The following is a 19,954-nucleotide window of genomic DNA, read 5'->3' on the forward strand; positions in this document are numbered from 1 at the left end:
CTCTGCGACTCCAGACCACTCTTTCTAGAACACATATTTGTGTCATTGATTACCATCATTACATATTGGATTAGACACAAAGATTTTCAGTCCTTCAATCCATATCATTATTCTGGTTTCTATAGCTAGGACCTATCGTTCCTAGAAGGAATTACGTTTACTAGCCTACTACTAGGCCAAAAAAAACTTTAAAGTTAGCAGGTGTATAAGATTACGCTACGACAAAATTGACCTGTAAATAAATACTGTCACACTGGTAGTTGTTGCAGTTGATTGCCAAACACTGAATTCTTTGAGTCCACTTGGACTTCTACAGGTACAGTCTTCGTTTGACTGTTTTGATCGTCTGCGAGCAAAAAGAGGCTACTCCACAGGGTACTCGGGGCTCTGGAAGTCCGTTTGGCAATCCTGTGTACATGGGAAAATGTTGCGCATAACCCCTATTAGCGTTGCTTGTTAGTGGAACGGAACGTTAGTGGAACGGCTTGAGGCCCAAGTCTAAGTTGACGTTTACCTAAGTGAGACTTATTCATGTTAGCGCAACGTTGATGGAACACCCCCCTGGTTTAGCACAAACAATATCAGGGTACAGACCCACTTGTGCATTTGTTTATCCCCAAACTTAAAAGATGATTAGTTGCTCTGCATAAGACATGGTCTAAACAGACCGCGCTAGGGTTAGGGGTTTGTTGTCCTTGGTGGTACATGTTCGTGGCTTGCCCTGTCGAATATTTTGGACTAGTAAATACTTTTTTGGACTAGTAAATACTTTTTTTTCCTATGGCCCAACATCTAAGCCTGATAGAGGCTCAACAGCGCCACCTTGTCTCGATAGTTGTCTCGAGTTATACAGAATTAAATCAGAATTTTTCAAAAACAATCTGGATAATTTAAATATATGTTGAATACACATGATGAATAATAAATGAACAATTTATCCCCATAATTTCCCAATTGCCCAATCTGCCAGCCAACATAAGGTGAGTCCAACCATGCAGGTGAGTCCAACCATGCAAGTCAATGTATGTAAAAAATAAGAAAGTTTATTGAACAGAAAAACAAGACTGAGTTAGTGAAAATAAAACCAAAACATGGTAGCCGCTGGCCCTCCCCGCAATGGGAAGGCCTAGTCAGCACGCTCCCTTACCTAACAGTGAATCTAAAACAAAAACCCGAAAACGTTAGCTAGGTCACCAACTCACCCATGTTATAAGTTAAGGTTTTATGTTCTACCACTCATTTACAAATAATGCTCTGTGCTCTGCTGCAGTAATGCTCTGGAGGCAGCCTCTGTTGCAATTGTCTCGCCTGGGCCATTACAGGTAGAGATCAAAGGGAGAGAACACACAGTATACATCACAGTATATCAAGTTAGGTCTCAGGCGATTACAGCTGTGACTGAGTGATTCAAATCCAAGTGACTTGAGTTCAATTCTCTGCATCCTCCTCCTCATCCCTATCATCATCCGAGCTGTTGCCACCTTGCCAGTCCATGTCTTCCTCCATTTACCTGTCCTCCTGTTACTTGGTTTGAGAGTGTATCTGTAGGTGCCTGCTATGGCCTGCTGTTGGAGTCTCAGGTCTTGCAGTCTTCTCTTCAGTGCACTGATGAGGCCCTTGGACCCCTCCTCGGTTAATCCATTTGGCAAGCCTGGAAATGTTGTTAATTGATGTTGAAATTAATTCACCGAAGACTATACTAGCAGGATTGGTTTACACTTAAATAGTTTGACCTATAAATTTAAAAGTGCATGTAGCCAGATCATTTGATTTACACTTACTTCCTGTCTGTGTGCTTACTAAAACAGTGCCCATCAGTGTCTGAACCTTTGCCACTGAGTCCTTGAGGTACTGGCAGTGCTGCAGCATCTCCTTCACAAGGATCTGCTTTTAGTCGTAAGGCAAGCATTACGTGGTCAAAGAGCTTCTTCTTTGTGAGGATGTCCACACCGTCTATAAAGGAATAAAAACATTTGAAATTACTAAACAAATTTGATGACATTTTATATGCATACTTAAAATTAAATCCTGATGCAACACCTGTGTTCTGTTCCTGCCAAGGCCAGATCATGCTCTCTGCAGCTTTGTTAGAGAGTTTCTGCACAACTAAGTCTGTGTCCACAAGGTCACCATCAGGCTGTTGGTTGTATCTCTGGATGTCTTCCAGCAACCGTTTCTTTTCCTGGGCTATCTTTTGAGTTACTTTCTGTTGCCTTTTGTTGCGATCTGCAAATACAGTAAAAACAATAGTACGTAAAAAGAGCTGCCATGGTAATGAAGATATCAGTATAGCCTAAGATTTATCTGCATTAGTTACGTTTACACTATACATACCATTCTGTCTGTAAAGGTAGTGTTTTTTCTGACAAATGCTCACAAAGAGTGCTTCGATTGTGATCTGCAAACTTTGAGCATCAACCGGACCAGGTGCTGCACTTCCTTGATTAAAGATAAAAGAAATACACTTAACATTTCAGATATGCATTACAACCAAGTAACTGACATTGTTTATATATTAAGTATTTTTCTTACTGCTCCTGGCTTTTTGTTTCAGCATGTCATCACAGCAATGCAACTGCTCCTGCATTGTATTCAGGCTCTCAGTTACATCCACAGTCTTCTCTACTGTCTGAAAACAGCAATACAGAAGGCAGTTTTTTAAACTAGCAGAGGTTCTGTACCACTACAATGTCTACTAGGGGGTACTATAACAACGTGATGCATTTTGGGTATAATAAGTAAAAGTTACATTTAAAAGTAAATGCTTTAAATAGTTAATCATCCCCAGTATGTGAACATACCTTCTTGAATCTAGAAGACAAGGCTATATGGAGGCCATTCTCTTTCTGTTCATTCCACCCCATAGCATGGACAGTCAGCATGTCAGTTCTTACTGTGAAGAACAAAACAAAATTACAATACAATTTTGTAAAACGTGTATATTTGCAGGCTGGCAGGGGGAAATAAGCTTACAACCCTGACTTGGCCATATACTTGGTGGTAAGGTCACATCTGGAGAGAAAACTATTTACTTGCTCTACTTCTTCACCGAGAGTGGTGCCGGCACCCTCCTGGTTCCTTGCAGTCCACAGAATCTACAGGAAGAAGATAATGTGTAAAGCGGCGTGGACACACGATATTGAAGCATATCCTGAGATTACCAACTTTAGAGGGCAGCACTTAGGGGCAGTGTTGGGAACGTTACCGAAAATTAGTAATTAGTTAGTTACTTATTTCAGAAGTAACTGCATTACTTTACTAGTTACTGCATAGAAAAGTAATTAGTTACGAGGGAAAGTAACGTTTGCGTTACTTTTAATTCCCTGCTTCTATTATCTATGTTCTCGCACCTGCACACAAACTACAACTAACCAGTATATTTGTATCCTTGATCTGGACAAGGGAAAAATAATGTCGATATTTCCATGACACAAAGCTTGCTCGGTCCGAACTGTCGGCCATTGTTTGGGCTGGTCTAAAATGCGGAGTGATTCAGTCATACACTGCGTCCCCGTAAACTTTTTTAAGTTAGATTAAAAACAGGAAATTGGGGAATTCATGCAAGAAAAGAGTAACGAGTAACGAGCCCATTTAAATTTCAGTAATGTAACTGCGTTATTTAATTGAAAAAAGTAATGAGTTACATTACTAGTTACCTCCAAAAGTAGTGGAGTTACAGTAACGCGTTATTCCCAACACTGCTTAGGGGCTACAGAAAAACTTTAAACACACTCCTAGGTTGTGGTATGGGTCAGTCCAGACCACTGTGGTATGGCTATTGTCATTTATTATGGCATTTTACACTCCCTTTGCCACATCATACTCTAAAATGTAAAGGTCAAGTAGTTAAAAGCATCACCTCGCATTTTGTATTGTGGGCTTTGGCATGCATCACAGACAAGCAATGCTTCATTTCCTGAAGGGATTGAAGATGAGTCAGGGCCTCTGACACTTTTGTCAAGTATGGCATATATCGGCAGGTCACATCCATGGGAAAAAATGTAGCGCTCTGGAACTCTTTTTGGAGAAACATTGGATATGCAAAGATTTCTCCTCTATACATATTCAGACCTTAAAAAAAAAGAAGCACAATGCACATGAGAGAGGCATTATTTCATAATATAAATATATATCATTTTATTTTTTTACTACTACTTATTCAGACCCATACCAACCTTTGAGAAGAAATCCATGTCTACACACAGCAATTTCCACACTTTCTTCATCCATCTTGTTGGCCCGCTTTGAAGTCTCTCTTGCTGCATTCAATTGGGAGTCACCACACATCGCTTTTCCTGCGGTCTACCAAAGTAAATAATTTGAACATGACAATAGTTAATTCAAGTACACTAGATTGCATGGCTGTTTACGCAAATAGGCCTGTCGGGATAGTCAATATATTGACTTATCGCACGGTATATGTAAATAAATGCAATATTTTTTGGTGCTGCGATATATTGCAACTGATCATTTTTATTATAAAAAATAATGATAATATAAATTTTTACATAATAACAAATGTCACCAACATTTTAGTCAATCCCGCTGCCTCAGTCATCTTGTCAGCTTTCTGTGTCGAAAGCATAGGCGGGACTAGCATTTCCACTAGAGATGGGAAGTACAGATCATTTTAGTGATTCGGTTCTTTGAATCTCGTTCAGTAAAATGATTGTATGATTTGGTCATTTATTATCAAACTAGCATTTAATTATCACGGCAAACAATTACACTGCACTAAACTGTAAGTGTAAATGTAAAGTGAATATAACAAAACCAGTCAGTATGATGACTTGAGCGAAAATCATTCACGTCTTACTAAAACAGCGGCCACGCGAAAGGGAATGAGGAACTGAGGTTTCCTCTGCTACAAAATACAAGAGTCGGGAAATTAACGAATTGTTTGTTTCTTCTAGCTACCAGTACAGAGCCTATGCATGCAGGTTACGTGAAAAATGATCTAAAGACTCATAAAAAGACTGAGGCGGGAAATTAACGAATCGTTTGTTTCATCTAGCTACCAGTACAGAGCCTATGCAGGTCACTTGAAAATTGCTCCCAAGACTCGTAGAAAGACCGAGTCGGGAAATGAACAAATCGTTCGTTTCCTCGGGCTACTGGTACAGAGCCTGCGCAGGTCAAGTGAAAAATGATCCAAAGACTCATACCCGAAGACGGGCCGAATCCCAATACTCCCCCTTCCCCTTACCCCTTCCCCTTAACTTACCCCTTCCCCTTGGCCCTCGAAAGTAAGGGGTAAGGGCTACATAGCCCTAGGAAATGGGACGCCACTTGGTTACAGGTACGTCATCTAGCACGTATCGATATCTCCAAAGCAAGTAGCGTTATGCACTGATATTAAACGAAATTCGCTGCTAATGGAGTTTACTTACAACTGTAGACATGCTAGGCAAAGAAATGCGGGACTGTTGTGCAATTCAGAACTGTAACATTAACGTACCAAACTAGCGATTTTTAGAAACGTTTCAATTAGGAAAATGGTTGCAAATATATATGTTCATGACTGTATATAACACAAAACAAGACTGTCATAATTTTTTTATCAATTAATTAAGCCGATAATATAACATTTATCGGACTCTATGGAGCAGGGGTGTCGAGCTCCGGTCCTCGAGGGCCGCTGTCCTGCATGTTTTAGATGTTTCCCTGATCCAGCTCACCTGATTCAAATGAATGGTCGTTATAAAAACCCTTTTAATTGAATCAGGTGTGTTGGAGCAGGGAAACATCTAAAACATGCAGGACAGCGGCCCTCGAGGACCGGAGTTCGACACCCCTGCTCTGGAGGATTTGGTCGCCATTGTTGCCGGTCGCGCAGTTTTCACATAGCCCTAGGTTTCAAGTAAGCTCCCGATCTTACTTGGTTTTAAGGGGTGTATACCCCTTAGTCTTAGCCCTTCCCCTAGCTCCAAAAGAGTATTGGGACACCACTTGGACGAGCCTGTGCAACAGTCCCGATTCGCGGCCACGAGAAAATGAACGAATCACTCTTAAGAGGACTCGTTACTCCAGAGTCCTTGTAAGGATTCGTTCAAAATGAACGAATCATTCACGAACGATACATCACTAGTCTTCACACACACACAGAGCGGACACCGACAGGTGAAGAGAAGGCGTGAACTCACTGTGTTATAAAGTGTTCTGTTTCGTGACATATACAGCTAGTTAGGAAGAACAAGTAAAAATTGACTTGGTTTCAAAGCTGCAATCTTCAGCTCTGGTGTGGGAACAGTGGCGGAACCAGACTTTTATATATGGGGTGGCCAAGGGGTGTCCACAGACCAAGACTGAAAATTTGTGTGTAAATTATTCATATGATTGCTGATGAGAAATAGAAATTACAATTCACTTAAGCCTGAGTTCTTCAGTGTGGCCTAGTATGGTCCACTAGGGTTGCTTTAATAAAATTCTACATTTACTATGAATAGACTGTGTCTCTACATCTGAATTGCAACTCCTTTCTTTCTTACACACACTGTAGTGTAGGCTACTCAAACTGGAGAGACTTTGGTCACTCTGTTTTCATGAACAGAGTCTGTAAGTCGCTCTGGATAAGAGCGTTTGCTAAATGAATAAATGTATATGAATACACTGTATAATCTGGGTCTAACCAGGTTAAAGGTTAGATCCTTCGTTTACATCAAAACATAACTATTAGTGTATACTAATGAGTCAGATGGCTGAGCGGTGAGGGAGTCGGTTTAGTCATCAGAAGGTTGCCGGATTTGATTCGATTCCCCGCCGTGCCAAATGACGTTGTGTCCTTGGGCAAGGCACTTCACCCTAGTTGCCTCGGGGGGAATGTCCCTGTACTTACTGTAAGTCGCTCTGGATAAGAGCGTCTGCTAAATGACTAAATGTAAATGTATGCTTACACAAAAAATGCCACAGCCATCAAAACAAGAACACTCATGAATCAACAACCAACATTTGAAAGTGAGGCTTAATCTGGGACAAAACTGTAGTCTAGGTTTACATGTGTGGCCTACAAACACAGGCTAAACTTGGCATGTGACTGACTGACTAGTATGCTGCTCTGAGGTCTTGGGGTGGTGCAAGTGTCACCGGCTTGGAAGTGGGGTACAGGGTGTATTGTATATTTAGTTAATTGGGTTATTTGGGTTGCAGTAGTGTGCCTTGTTTGGTTGCTGTGTGGTTGTTTTGCCTTTCCCTTTACCTCCAGAGTCACCGAGCCTAATTGACAATAAAGGAAATGACCAATTGGAGCGCAGTTGGGGCGGAATACCTGGCCTATAAAACAAGGAAGTCACGGGGAAACAAGGAAGTCTGAAACCACCGACGAAGTCACGGAGGAACCGATCGGGACGATCAAGGGAACGGCGGTAATTAGAGGGCCGCAAGGGAGTGTTCTGAATTACGGAGGGAGATCTAAGGGCGTGGTTAACATTCGGCACACCCGGACAACGCTGTGGGAACGAGACGGGAACCGGGGTAATCAGAGGACCGCAAGACAGGGATTCGGATTACGGAGGGAGACCTACGGACGTGGCCCTATGGACGAGGCTACCAGTCAGAACACTAGGGTGACTCTGTTAGAGACTCAGACATTCACTCTTTTAAACTTGTAGACATTTCGGACGCCTGGAAATACCTTTTATACTAATTAAAATACATTACTTTATATGGCATGGTTGTCGACTGTTCCTTTGGTCAAACACACAGGTTCCTCCCTCTCAGAACGAACCAATTGAGTTCCTAGACGTACAACTAGGTGGCGTAGTCAGTACAACACTACACGTCGGCGACACAAGGACTGAGGTCTTTTTCCACCTGATCCTGTTTGCTCAGTTTTTTGAAGAAGTCTGCTATCTCACCCTTTCTTTTAATGTTTGAAGTGAACACTAAGCAAAAATAACATGTAGGCTTACACATCCAATTACCCACAATTGAGTCCAATCTCAATCTTAAACATAATTCCCATTATTATCTTCAATCAACTACTAAATCATGGCTAGCCCTACTCTGAAATACGTATTTCGAACAGGCATTATACAATAGCAAACAGGGTAGCTATCTGACTGCAGCGTTAATCTTTTGTAACATTAATAAATTGATGAGGCATCTCATCAAGGAATCTTAGCAGTTAAAGTACAAACATAGTGTAGCGACCCACACTGAAAGACGTGTGTTATGTTAGGCTGTTAGTTGGTTGTTTACCAGTATTCTTCGGGGGGTCCAACATGCCAATCAACCTGCTGTCTGCTAATCACGGGAATGCCCAGAATGTTCGGATGCCGGGCATCCTGGTGGTTGGCGAAGGGTCATGGATGGGCAGGGGGTTGTAGCATTCGAAGTTAAGAGTGGGCTATTGTGGTTATTGTAAAGTTATTGTGGGCTAGCTACCTTTCTTTTATTCAGCGTGGGCTACGGCCAAACAGCTGTTTGGCTTACTGTGCCTGTGTACCGTGTGGTTAATAAACGTCAATTCTGGAACTTCATCTTATGCTTGTACGATTGTTCTTTTCTGACCTAGTCAAGTAATTACAATAGATTTCAAATGGCTAAATGATACTGTTGTTGTTTTAAAAGTGTGATATATGAATGAAAATGAAAACAACCAAATTGAATAAACTACACCACAGGAATTGTGCTGTTAGCTAGGCCTACGAAGGTAGTGCTAAGTGATAAAACAAAAACAGAGACATTTCTCTTATCTGAATCTGTTATAGAACCAGATTGCCAATATGCATCTTTTTCTATGGCTCTGCGGCCCAGCAACTCAACTTTCATAACATTTTGTTCGGGAAGCCTCGACCCCAATGCTAAACCTTAAAACGATAGTCTAACTGTAATGTGATGCTCTAGTCTTCCGTCGCGGGCGCTGTATCAGACGCTGGTAGGAATTTGTGACTGACTGGTGAACTGTGGAAATATCCTCGATTGAAAAAATGCACTGCCAGATGTAAAAAAAAAAAAAAAAAAAAAAAAAAGATTCTTTTAACAAGATAAATTAAATGTCAATCAGCAACCAATTGCCAGGGATAGCGAATTACATTTTGGGGTGGCACCTGGGGTGGCCAGTCCAATATCAGGGGGGTCCAGTGCCACCCTGGCCACCCCTTTGGCTCCGCGACTGTGTGGGAACATTTTGTCTTTAAGGCGAATGAGATGAGAGCCAATTAACGTGAACGAGCCGGTATGTCGACTTTGTTTAAAAACTGTGGAAACGAAAAGAGGCAACTAACCTAACATCTCACCTAGCAATACATAACTATCCCACCCAGTTTTTCAACCTGTGAACAACAACTGCAGCTGAAGCTGGATAGGGGTCTTCCATACAGTTCTGTTACAAATGCTTTTTTTCCGACAGTGAAAATATTAACGTGACAGCGCGAAATGGCGCACACATTTACATTTATGCATTTAGCAGATGCTTTTATCCAAAGCGACTTCCAAGAGAGAGCTTTACAAAAGAGCATAGGTCACTGATCATAACAACGAGGTAGTCCCAAACATTGCAAGCAGCCAAAACATGAAGCATACATTGTGGAAAACTAAACAAGTGCCAAAAGGGAAGACCCATAAGAGCATGCAGTTATACAAGTTTACAAATTAAACAACATGAACAACAAAAAGTGCAGGACTGTACCTGTGGAAGAACAATCAATAGTAAAATATTTCACAGTGAGTACAAGACTTAACTTCGTTATAACTAACCTACAAGAGCAATATTTCACAGGGAGTACAAGACTTAACTTCGTTATAACTAACCTACAAGAGCAACAAGTCACTCAATAAGAGTAATTGTGATCCTGGAGGAAACTAGCAACAGGTCTAGCCAAGCATTCCTAAGTGCCGTTGTACTCCCGGAACAAGTGTGTCTTGAGCCTTTTCTTGAAGGCGGGGAGACAGTCGGTGTCCCTGATGGAGGTGGGGAGCTGGTTCCACCATTGGGGGGCCAGGCAGGAGAAGAGCTTGTGTTGGGACCTGGCAGTCTTGAGCGGTGGGACCACCAGGCGGTTGTCTGAGGAAGACCGTAGGTGACGGGTGGGGGTGTAAGGTTGCAGGAGAGACTTGATGTAGTAGGGTGCAGTCCCGTTCACTGCTCGGAAGGTCAGTACCAGGGTCTTGAATCTGATACGAGCGTTGATGGGTAGCCAGTGGAGAGAGGAGATGAGGAGCGGGGTAACATGGGAGCGTCTGGGTAGGTTGTAGACCAGGCGGGCCGCTCCGTTCTGAATCCTCTGAAGAGGGCGGGTTGCACATGCTGGGAGACCAGCGAGCAGCGAGTTGCAGTAGTCCAACTTGGAGAGGACCATTGCTTGGACTAGCAGCTGGGTTGAGTGCTCAGACAGGTATCTCCTGATCTTCCGGATGTTGTAGAGGGTGAATCTACAAGACCGGGAGACTGCGGCAATGTGGGCCGTGAGGGAGAGCTCGTCATCCATGGTAACCCCAAGGTTCCTGGCAGAGGATGAAGGGGTCACCGTTGCAGATCCCAGGGTGATTGACAGATCATGGGAGATGGAGGGTTTAGCCGGGATGATGAGAAGTTCTGTTTTGGCGAGGTTCAGCTGGAGGTGGTGCTCGGTCATCCAGGCAAAGATGTCTGCGAGGCAGGCCTCAATCCTAGCTGAGATCCCCGGATCAGTCGGGGGGAACGACAGGTACAGCTGCGTGTCGTCAGCGTAGCAGTGGTAGGAGAAGCCATGGGAGGTGATGATTGGTCCAAGTGAGGTGGTGTACAGAGAGAAGAGGAGGGGGCCAAGGACGGAGCCCTGTGGGACACCAGTGGAGAGCTGGCGAGGGCCTGACAGTTTGCCTCCCCAGGAGACCTGGTAGGATCTTCCCGACGAGCACACTCACGGATAGCTTAACTCGCAACATAGCCAAAGAGATACAGCAATCAGGGGCGGCCTTAAGCATCTGGGGGCCCGTTTCAAAAACTAATATGGGGCCCCTACCAAAACATAAACATAATAGAGCAGAAAAGGCAAGGATTCCTGTTGGTTTCCATCAATGGTATATTATTTTATGACATGCACTTTTGGCTTCATGAACAGGGCAGCTCAACATCGAAATAATCCAACCTTATTTGATTAAAACTATATATAATTATACAGCATTTACTGTAAGTTGGAATAAGCCTCGCCCTTACACGCACGGCTACTTCACTGCTAATTGACTAGCGCAGTATATGTTCAGCTGTCTGGGCTGACTTAAAAAAAAAACAGCTCAAACATCCCGTCAATTTGAATTATTTAACAAAAGCAAATAAGAAAAACGAGTCTGACGTGACACTGAACCGAACTTATCATAAACTAGCTCTACAACGATGCACTCACCGGGCGCACCGCTGCTGTCGCCGTTAACGCTAGTTAGCTCTACACCACTGCTTTCGCCGGTAACGCTAGTTAGCTCTACACCGCTGCTGTCGCCGGTAGTTAGCTCTACAGAAGCTGGACCAAAGAAATAAGTCACTTTTTGAAAACTGAATAAAGCTTTTCTTTTGTTGTCCGATATTTTTACTTTTTCAGCACCACTGGCATATGTACGTTTCATTTATTTTCCTGCTCAAACTAACATTTTAACCTTGTTTGCGGGGGCAGTAAACGTCGCCATGGTAACCGCGAGTTCGACAAATCAGAGATATCAGTCAGTGTTGTTTTGCTTAGGATTGTGGGTAGTGTAGTATTTCAACAAAAGATCGCAAATAACAAGGTTGATTTACGGACTTGTGGCTTGAGCAGAAACGTTCTTTTCACAACCTCATAGCTCGTGGTCAGTCTACCTTCGATTAGAGTAGACATTATGGCAGACAATCAATATCTTACTGAGAGAATGAATGGGATTTTTGCTGGTCTGTTGGGGGCCCCCTTGGAGGGCGGGGCCCGTTTCAATTGAAACGGATGAAACATAGGTAAGGCTGCGTTTGACAGCAATCAAACACAGTCGAAAAACCAGCATTTACAAATATGCTGCAAACTTTGGACAAACACAGGGCTACCAACTCTTACGAATTGGCCGTGAGACACACGCATTTCAACCATTTCACACGGTCTCACGCAGGGGCGGTCTTTCCTACAGGCGGTAGAGGCGGTCGCCTAGGGCGCCACTCAGAGGGGGGCGCAAAAAAAAGTGCCCAGCAATTATTTTTTTTTACAGCTGGGCAGTTTTTTCGCGCCCCCTTCTATATCTCAATCCAATATTTGGACAGAACGGCTACTTCACTGCTAATTGACTAGCGCAGTATATGTTCAGCTGTCTGGGCTGACTTAAAAAAAAAACAGCTCAACGATCCCGTCAATTTGAATTATTTAACAAAAGCAAATAAGAAAAACGAGTCTGACGTGACACTGAACCGAACTTATCATAAACTAGCTCTACAACGATGCACTCACCGGGCGCACCGCTGCTGTCGCCGTTAACGCTAGTTAGCTCTACACCACTGCTTTCGCCGGTAACGCTAGTTAGCTCTACACCGCTGCTGTCGCCGGTAGTTAGCTCTACAGAAGCTGGACCAAAGAAATAAGTCACTTTTTGAAAACTGAATAAAGCTTTTCTTTTGTTGTCCGATATTTTTACTTTTTCAGCACCACTGGCATATGTACGTTTCATTTATTTTCCTGCTCAAACTAACATTTTAACCTTGTTTGCGGGGGCAGTAAACGTCGCCATGGTAACCGCGAGTTCGACAAATCAGAGATATCAGTCAGTGTTGTTTTGCTTAGGATTGTGGGTAGTGTAGTATTTCAACAAAAGATCGCAAATAACAAGGTTGATTTACGGACTTGTGGCTTGAGCAGAAACGTTCTTTTCACAACCTCATAGCTCGTGGTCAGTCTACCTTCGATTAGAGTAGACATTATGGCAGACAATCAATATCTTACTGAGAGAATGAATGGGATTTTTGCTGGTCTGTTGGGGGCCCCCTTGGAGGGCGGGGCCCGTTTCAATTGAAACGGATGAAACATAGGTAAGGCTGCGTTTGACAGCAATCAAACACAGTCGAAAAACCAGCATTTACAAATATGCTGCAAACTTTGGACAAACACAGGGCTACCAACTCTTACGAATTGGCCGTGAGACACACGCATTTCAACCATTTCACACGGTCTCACGCAGGGGCGGTCTTTCCTACAGGCGGTAGAGGCGGTCGCCTAGGGCGCCACTCAGAGGGGGGCGCAAAAAAAAGTGCCCAGCAATTTTTTTTTTTACAGCTGGGCAGTTTTTTCGCGCCCCCTTCTATATCTCAATATGAGTGGCGCCCAACATTAGGGTAAAATGAGCCAAAAATCTAAAACGGAAGGGGTACGTAACTTCTTGGTGTTATCCGAACATGCTAGCACAGTGAGGCGTTTCGTTAGAGTGGGTTTGTGTTGAAGAACGAAATAATGAAGAGGCAAAAGCCATCTGGGGCGGAATTTAAGAAGAAAAGAAAGGAAGAAGAGAAACGTGCAAAGGCGAAAGGTAGCCTAAATCCTTAAATTCTGTTCTTAGCCTAGAATGAATTCCTGATAAGAAAACGTTCATGAATGCGTGAATAGGTGGGCACTTTAGTGGAGTTAAGAAAAGATGTACCTCATTGAAAGTTTTCATACTCCCTGTCACATAGTTCTTTAAGGATTTTACAGAGGCGGGTATAACAAAAATTATATGTCCATTTATTCTACATTATACAAAAAAGACATGATTAAAATAGGGGCGCCAAGAGTGAAGCTCGCCTAGAGCGCCAAATGTGCTAGGGCCGGCCCTGGTCTCACACCACACCTTGGATATCTCAAGCTGAAAAGGCAACGCCAACCAAGTAGCCCTGTTAATGTTGTAATCAAAAAGGGATGGTGGAGTGAAGCAACATAGACGCGCGAAGGGGGGGGCGGTCATTGTGCAATCAGTGGTCTAAAATGGACTGAAAATTACAATTGACGTGTGGGCAATAATATCGTTTATCGCAATTAATTTTGGTGCAATATATCGCACAATTAAAAAGTTGTTATCGTGACAGCCCTACACGCAAACTTTTTTTCTTTGCCTGACCTATCTTACATTTGACGGATAAAGCAATATGCAGTATAAATATACTGTGCCCCCTGGATAAGAATCTAGTACTGTATAGTACCCCACTTGATCATAGACGCCCTTCTCCAAAGGCAAACGTGTTTTCTACTTTAACTTCACAAAATAATCCCAATAAATGTTGTTCAGAATAATGTCAGACTTACACTCTTGACAGTTCCCCGGACCTCCTCAACAAAACTGGACACCTCAGAGTCTCGGGCTAAAAACACTCCATCAAAGAACCCTGGCTCTTCACTCCTTTAAGAAAATGTATTATGGACTGCCTTTGTAATAGGACCTTTTATATATGTAGCACTTATTTAAAAAAAACTGACATTAACAGTTGGACATACTGTATATTAACTACATTGGCTGTTTATAATGTGTGCACAGAACTCAGTAGTTTGTTTTCTGGAACCTGTACAACGTTCTGTTGCCATCCACAGAAACAGCCACCATTTCAGGGCTACAGGCTGGACAGACCAATGGCTCCTTTCCAAGAAGTTGGTTCTTTTCATAGTTGCAGTACACAAATTGCAGAAAACTTCTCTGAAATGCATCTGCATTCACTTTGCCAGTCTAAAGGAAAGAATATAATACAGCTTTCAAGAACGATAAACTACATCTTTGCCTTTGAATGTTTTGTGTTTTGTATGCAACTTTTCAAATCCATACGGATGCAAATGAAAATGTTGTGTGGTAAGGTCTTCAGTCTATTATCTGAAATATGTACTACCTACTACAGCCACTTGTGGACCTTGAACTGCTTTTTACCTACCATTCCATATTGCTTTGTTCTCTGGTCCAACATTGCTGTAAAGGCTTGTCTGGACATTCCTGGAGCTGCTGTCTTCATAGCCTCAAAGGAATGGAAGAGATTTTGGTGGAACAGTGTCTGTGCCTGCATGGTAGCGGGCCAGTAACCACTTTTTACAGTCACTGACTTCTGGAGCTCATTTCTGGTTGCAATGTTTGCATTTTAGCACCGGAACGTGAAGATCATAACGGCCTGAGAGCACATAAAAGGCAAATCAATAACATGGAACCAAAGTAATGTGTCATCTAAAAAAATTCAACAGTTCAACAAGATCCTACCATTTATGCAAACCAGTATGATGGATCTACCAACAGAGACTGCTGCATCAGCCGTGTCACAAGAGCATATCCTTTGAAGTAGAGCTGTTGGCAGAAAACAATCTGCAAGGCAAAGAACCATAAGGTATACAATTAAGAATGTTTGGGTTGTGAGTAATGACTTAAACAACACATTTCAATTTCAGATAAGAATGGTCTGTTAAGAAAATTGTCAATCAATTGAAAAAGAAAGGCCAACCTTGTTCACAAATGATGTATTTTCCATCATGGAGTGTCACAAACTCTGTTGGCGGGATGTATTTGAAAAATCCATCCATGATGGTTTGCCTGTTGTGTTGAGTTGAGTTGAGTGTGGTGTTTATGTACCAAGCCATCACACTCAGCACAAAACCACTCTGAGGGCATACATTCCCCACAACGGATGACAGCTTCTTTCACGTGACAGTGATTGCATGTCATCTGTACGATGTTCTCATCAGAAAGTAAATTGTCAAGGTTCTATGGCCTTGCCTGTTGCCAACATTGTTGGACCTCTTTCTGCCTTTGACTCCAACTGGACAATGGTGGCTGCTGAACAAAATCTTGCGATTCAATGTTCTCTGAATTTTTGTTTGTAGAAGGTCCTCAAGCTGTCGTATATTAAAATCTTCAAAAGGGAGGAGAAAAAATAATAATATCATAACTTCAATATTGCCACAACACACTGTTGAAATACAGCATTTGCAACAAAAGATTATTCGCCATGGTCTAGGTGTTGGCCATGGTCTAATGGCGGTGAAGAAGAAACATGTCTTCCTTCGTCTGGTCTTTGTGATGGTGACTCCTTTCTAAGGGCTCGTGGGTGCTGGTGAACAATTTCCCCATTGTGAGCTAACTCAAAGATTTCCAAGTGTCACTTTCTTCGTAATACACCCCACTGGCATATATAACTGAGAATTTTTTGTTAATTGCAATACACAGTCAATATTCTGTTGCAAAACATGCTGAATAACTGAGTAGGTTAGTTCATATTATTCTCTAAGCAGTTATTTTGTCATTAAGTTTAATTTTCATATCAGGCTTAGCTAACACTATAACATTCCTTAATCTACACTGTCATCTAATGGATAAAACTGAAATAAAACTAGCCTACTTGGGTATAAACCTCACAGCTGTCTTATTACAACAGATATTTCTGCACAGCAATACATAACAAATGATATTTATGTATCTATTTATCTACTACAACACCTATGTAAATTATGCTAGCAATTTTACAGTTAGATTAGACTTTATGAGTTGAGGTACATGTGTGCTGTTAAGTTATTTTAGTATTTAAGTGTCTTTTATACACATGGATGAGGCGACTGTGACCAATAGAGACCGTGGGGCTGTCATTAGTCAGATAACGACTAATTCCCGTAGCCCCTAGCGTTCCGGTGGTGAACTGTAAAACCATACTGAAAACTGCAACGCAGAACTTAGAAAGACTCAAGACTCCATCAAAGCGCCTGCATGGTCAAAGAGTTGGATACTATTAGTAGTTCTCTAGTAGTTGAGAACTATAACGGAACCCTAAGAGTGAGGTATAAATCCAAATGGACTTAATTTCTCCTTTAAGGCATCCTGTTGAGGGGGGTTCGAGGGTGGAGGGGTATCTGTTAGGTTGGATATTTAATCCAACCTAATAATTATCTGTTGCAAGATGCAATATTAAGGCTAAGAGTGACACTTTCTCTCCAGAAATTGAAGATAAAATAAAGTGATACCTCAGTTATTACATTATTGGCTCGGTTATTACATTTTCAACGTTTTTGTAATAAGTTATTACATTATTGGCAAAACGTTATTACATTATTGGCTCAACAACTTTATTACATTATTGGCAATTTATTACGTTATTGGTTTTATTACATTTAAATTATTACGTTATTGGCTCTTATTACATTATCGGTTGCTACAGTCCCTCTTCTTCCAATGAACAGGCTTTGTACCCGCATTGTACTTTGTAGTAGAAGAAACAGTTTCCTCAGTTTCCTCTATCCCTTTCGCGTAGCCGCTGTTTTAGTAAGACGTTAATGATATTCGCTCAAGTCATCATACTGACTGGTTTTGTTATTTTCACTTTACATTTACACTTACAGTTTAGCGCAGTGTAATTGTTTGCCGTGATAATTAAATGCTTGTGTGATAATAAATGACAAAATCATAGCAACTGTCATGATACATTATTTTAATGCAGGAATTTATTTTGAAATAGTATCTGCTGGTGCACGTCATGCACTAACCTACATGAGAATGTGATACGTGTTTGCATTAGACGGATAGCCGGATGGATCTTGTGCAGGTAGGATGGACTGGAGCCTGGAGATGCACACAAACACAGAACAACTGAAAGACGAGAGGCGGTTAGAACCAAAACTGTACTGTCCTGTAGCTTGTGGTACGTGCCAGTGGAGCGAGTGGTACGTGTCAGTGGATCCGCTGGCACATGACAGTAGCTAGTAGTATGTGCCAGTGCCTCTACTGGCACCTAGTGGTACGTGCCAGTACCTCCGCTGGCACAGGACAGTAGGTAGTGGTACATGCCAGTGCCTCAGCTGGCACATGACAGTAGCTAGTGGTACGTGACAGTGCCTCTACTGGCACCTAGTGGTATGTGCCAGTGGAGCTAGTGGTATGTGACAGTAGCTAGTGGTACATGACAGTGCCTCCGCTGGTACATGACAGTAACTAGTGGTACGTGACAGCGCCTCCACTGGTACATGACAGTCACTGTTCTGTTGATAGTGGTACGCAAGTGTCTCGTGGCAGTTGCATTGGGTGTCTTGCAGCTTTTGTTTATTGTCATGTCGACTAACTGCCCCGCGGCCATTTTAGAATAGGAGAACAGGCTATAAACTTTTATTTACAAAAATAAGTTAAACTGTTCGTGCTAACAGACTCCATACCATACTTTTGATGTCTCACTACAAGCTCACCATACAAAGTAGACAATTTAGACATTATATTGCACATCGTGTAATGGTGTGACTGTAAAGCAGACTTACACACGAAATGAATTAGAATCAAATTATTTTATTCAGAGAAACTGAATTTAAGCGTGCACATGAGCCACCGTTGTAGACTCTCCTATGTCTCTAATGCACATCCTTGTGTTGTTATCAGCGCCTCCTAGTGCCGTATATAATTAATTGTAATAACTGAAGTCAATGTATGTACATTGCTACATTTGCATTTCGATACTTTTGAGTAAATATAGTTGTTAATAATAGTTCATTATTTTCACATGAAGAACCATGTCAATAAATGACACCCTATGATTGCAAATGTACTTTCTGGGTTTTATACATATTAGAAACTACAAACTCTCCTGGATACAAATCTGTTTAAATCACTCACTCATTAAATCACTTAAGATATCTTTATCACAACTGAAGTTACATTTCGACCTGAAAATCCTTTTGTTCGTAATGACGTTGTGAATGTAAACGTCAGTTTAAGTATAGGGTTAATAACTTCTCAGCAAGTTATTTCATTGATCAGTTGTTATGGGCTGCTGCAGCACTCAAAAGAGCAGGCAAACTAAGCATTTGATTTGACATGGCTTGAAAATCTTGCAAGCTGATCCAAGTAATCATATACTTTTTGTATATTACAATGAAGTTTAGGGTGTTAACAATACAAAACATCAAAAATCTCAATTTTGACAGAAAACGATTTTCGATCTTTTATGGCTTCTCATTCATAATATAAATATATATCATTTTATTTTTTTACTACTACTTATTCAGACCCATACCAACCTTTGAGAAGAAATCCATGTCTACACACAGCAATTTCCACACTTTCTTCATCCATCTTGTTGGCCCGCTTTGAAGTCTCTCTTGCTGCATTCAATTGGGAGTCACCACACATCGCTTTTCCTGCGGTCTACCAAAGTAAATAATTTGAACATGACAATAGTTAATTCAAGTACACTAGATTGCATGGCTGTTTACGCAAATAGGCCTGTCGGGATAGTCAATATATTGACTTATCGCACGGTATATGTAAATAAATGCAATATTTTTTGGTGCTGCGATATATTGCAACTGATCATTTTTATTATAAAAATAATGATAATATACATTTTTACATAAGAACAAATGTCACCAACATTTTAGTCAATCCCGCTGCCTCAGTCATCTTGTCAGCTTTCTGTGTCGAAAGCATAGGCGGGACTAGCATTTCCACTAGAGATGGGAAGTTCAGATCATTTTAGTGATTCGGTTCTTTGAATCTCGTTCAGTAAAATGATTGTATGATTTGGTCATTTATTATCAAACTAGCATTTAATTATCACGGCAAACAATTACACTGCACTAAACTGTAAGTGTAAATGTAAAGTGAATATAACAAAACCAGTCAGTATGATGACTTGAGCGAAAATCATTCACGTCTTACTAAAACAGCGGCCACGCGAAAGGGAATGAGGAACTGAGGTTTCCTCTGCTACAAAATACAAGAGTCGGGAAATTAACAAATTGTTTGTTTCTTCTAGCTACCAGTACAGAGCCTATGCATGCAGGTTACGTGAAAAATGATCTAAAGACTCATAAAAAGACTGAGGCGGGAAATTAATGAATCGTTTGTTTCATCTAGCTACCAGTACAGAGCCTATGCAGGTCACTTGAAAATTGCTCCCAAGACTCGTAGAAAGACCGAGTCGGGAAATGAACAAATCGTTTGTTTCCTCGGGCTACTGGTACAGAGCCTGCGCAGGTCAAGTGAAAAATGATCCAAAGACTCATACCCGAAGACGGGCCGAATCCCAATACTCCCCCTTCCCCTTACCCCTTCC

The 19,954-nt window shown here is 41.8% G+C and overlaps 1 protein-coding gene across 1 annotated transcript; it reads right to left on the reverse strand.

Moving 5' to 3' along the window:
- Positions 1-1,506: 1,506 nt before the first annotated feature.
- LOC124477476 lies at positions 1,507-18,950 on the reverse strand. Its single transcript, XM_047035282.1, has 11 exons — positions 18,918-18,950; positions 14,202-14,222; positions 4,176-4,302; positions 3,860-4,071; positions 2,978-3,095; positions 2,802-2,893; positions 2,533-2,629; positions 2,335-2,439; positions 2,041-2,226; positions 1,782-1,953; positions 1,507-1,651 (listed from the first exon to the last, which is right to left on the reverse strand). The coding sequence occupies exons 1-11, from the start codon at positions 18,933-18,935 to the stop codon at positions 1,522-1,524; spliced, it is 1,278 nt and encodes a 425-aa protein (XP_046891238.1). The 5' UTR covers positions 18,936-18,950; the 3' UTR covers positions 1,507-1,521.
- Positions 18,951-19,954: the final 1,004 nt, after the last annotated feature.

Source organism: Hypomesus transpacificus, chromosome 15 (assembly GCF_021917145.1).
Source record: "Hypomesus transpacificus isolate Combined female chromosome 15, fHypTra1, whole genome shotgun sequence".
In the NCBI taxonomy this organism is placed as follows: Eukaryota; Metazoa; Chordata; class Actinopteri; order Osmeriformes; family Osmeridae; genus Hypomesus; species Hypomesus transpacificus.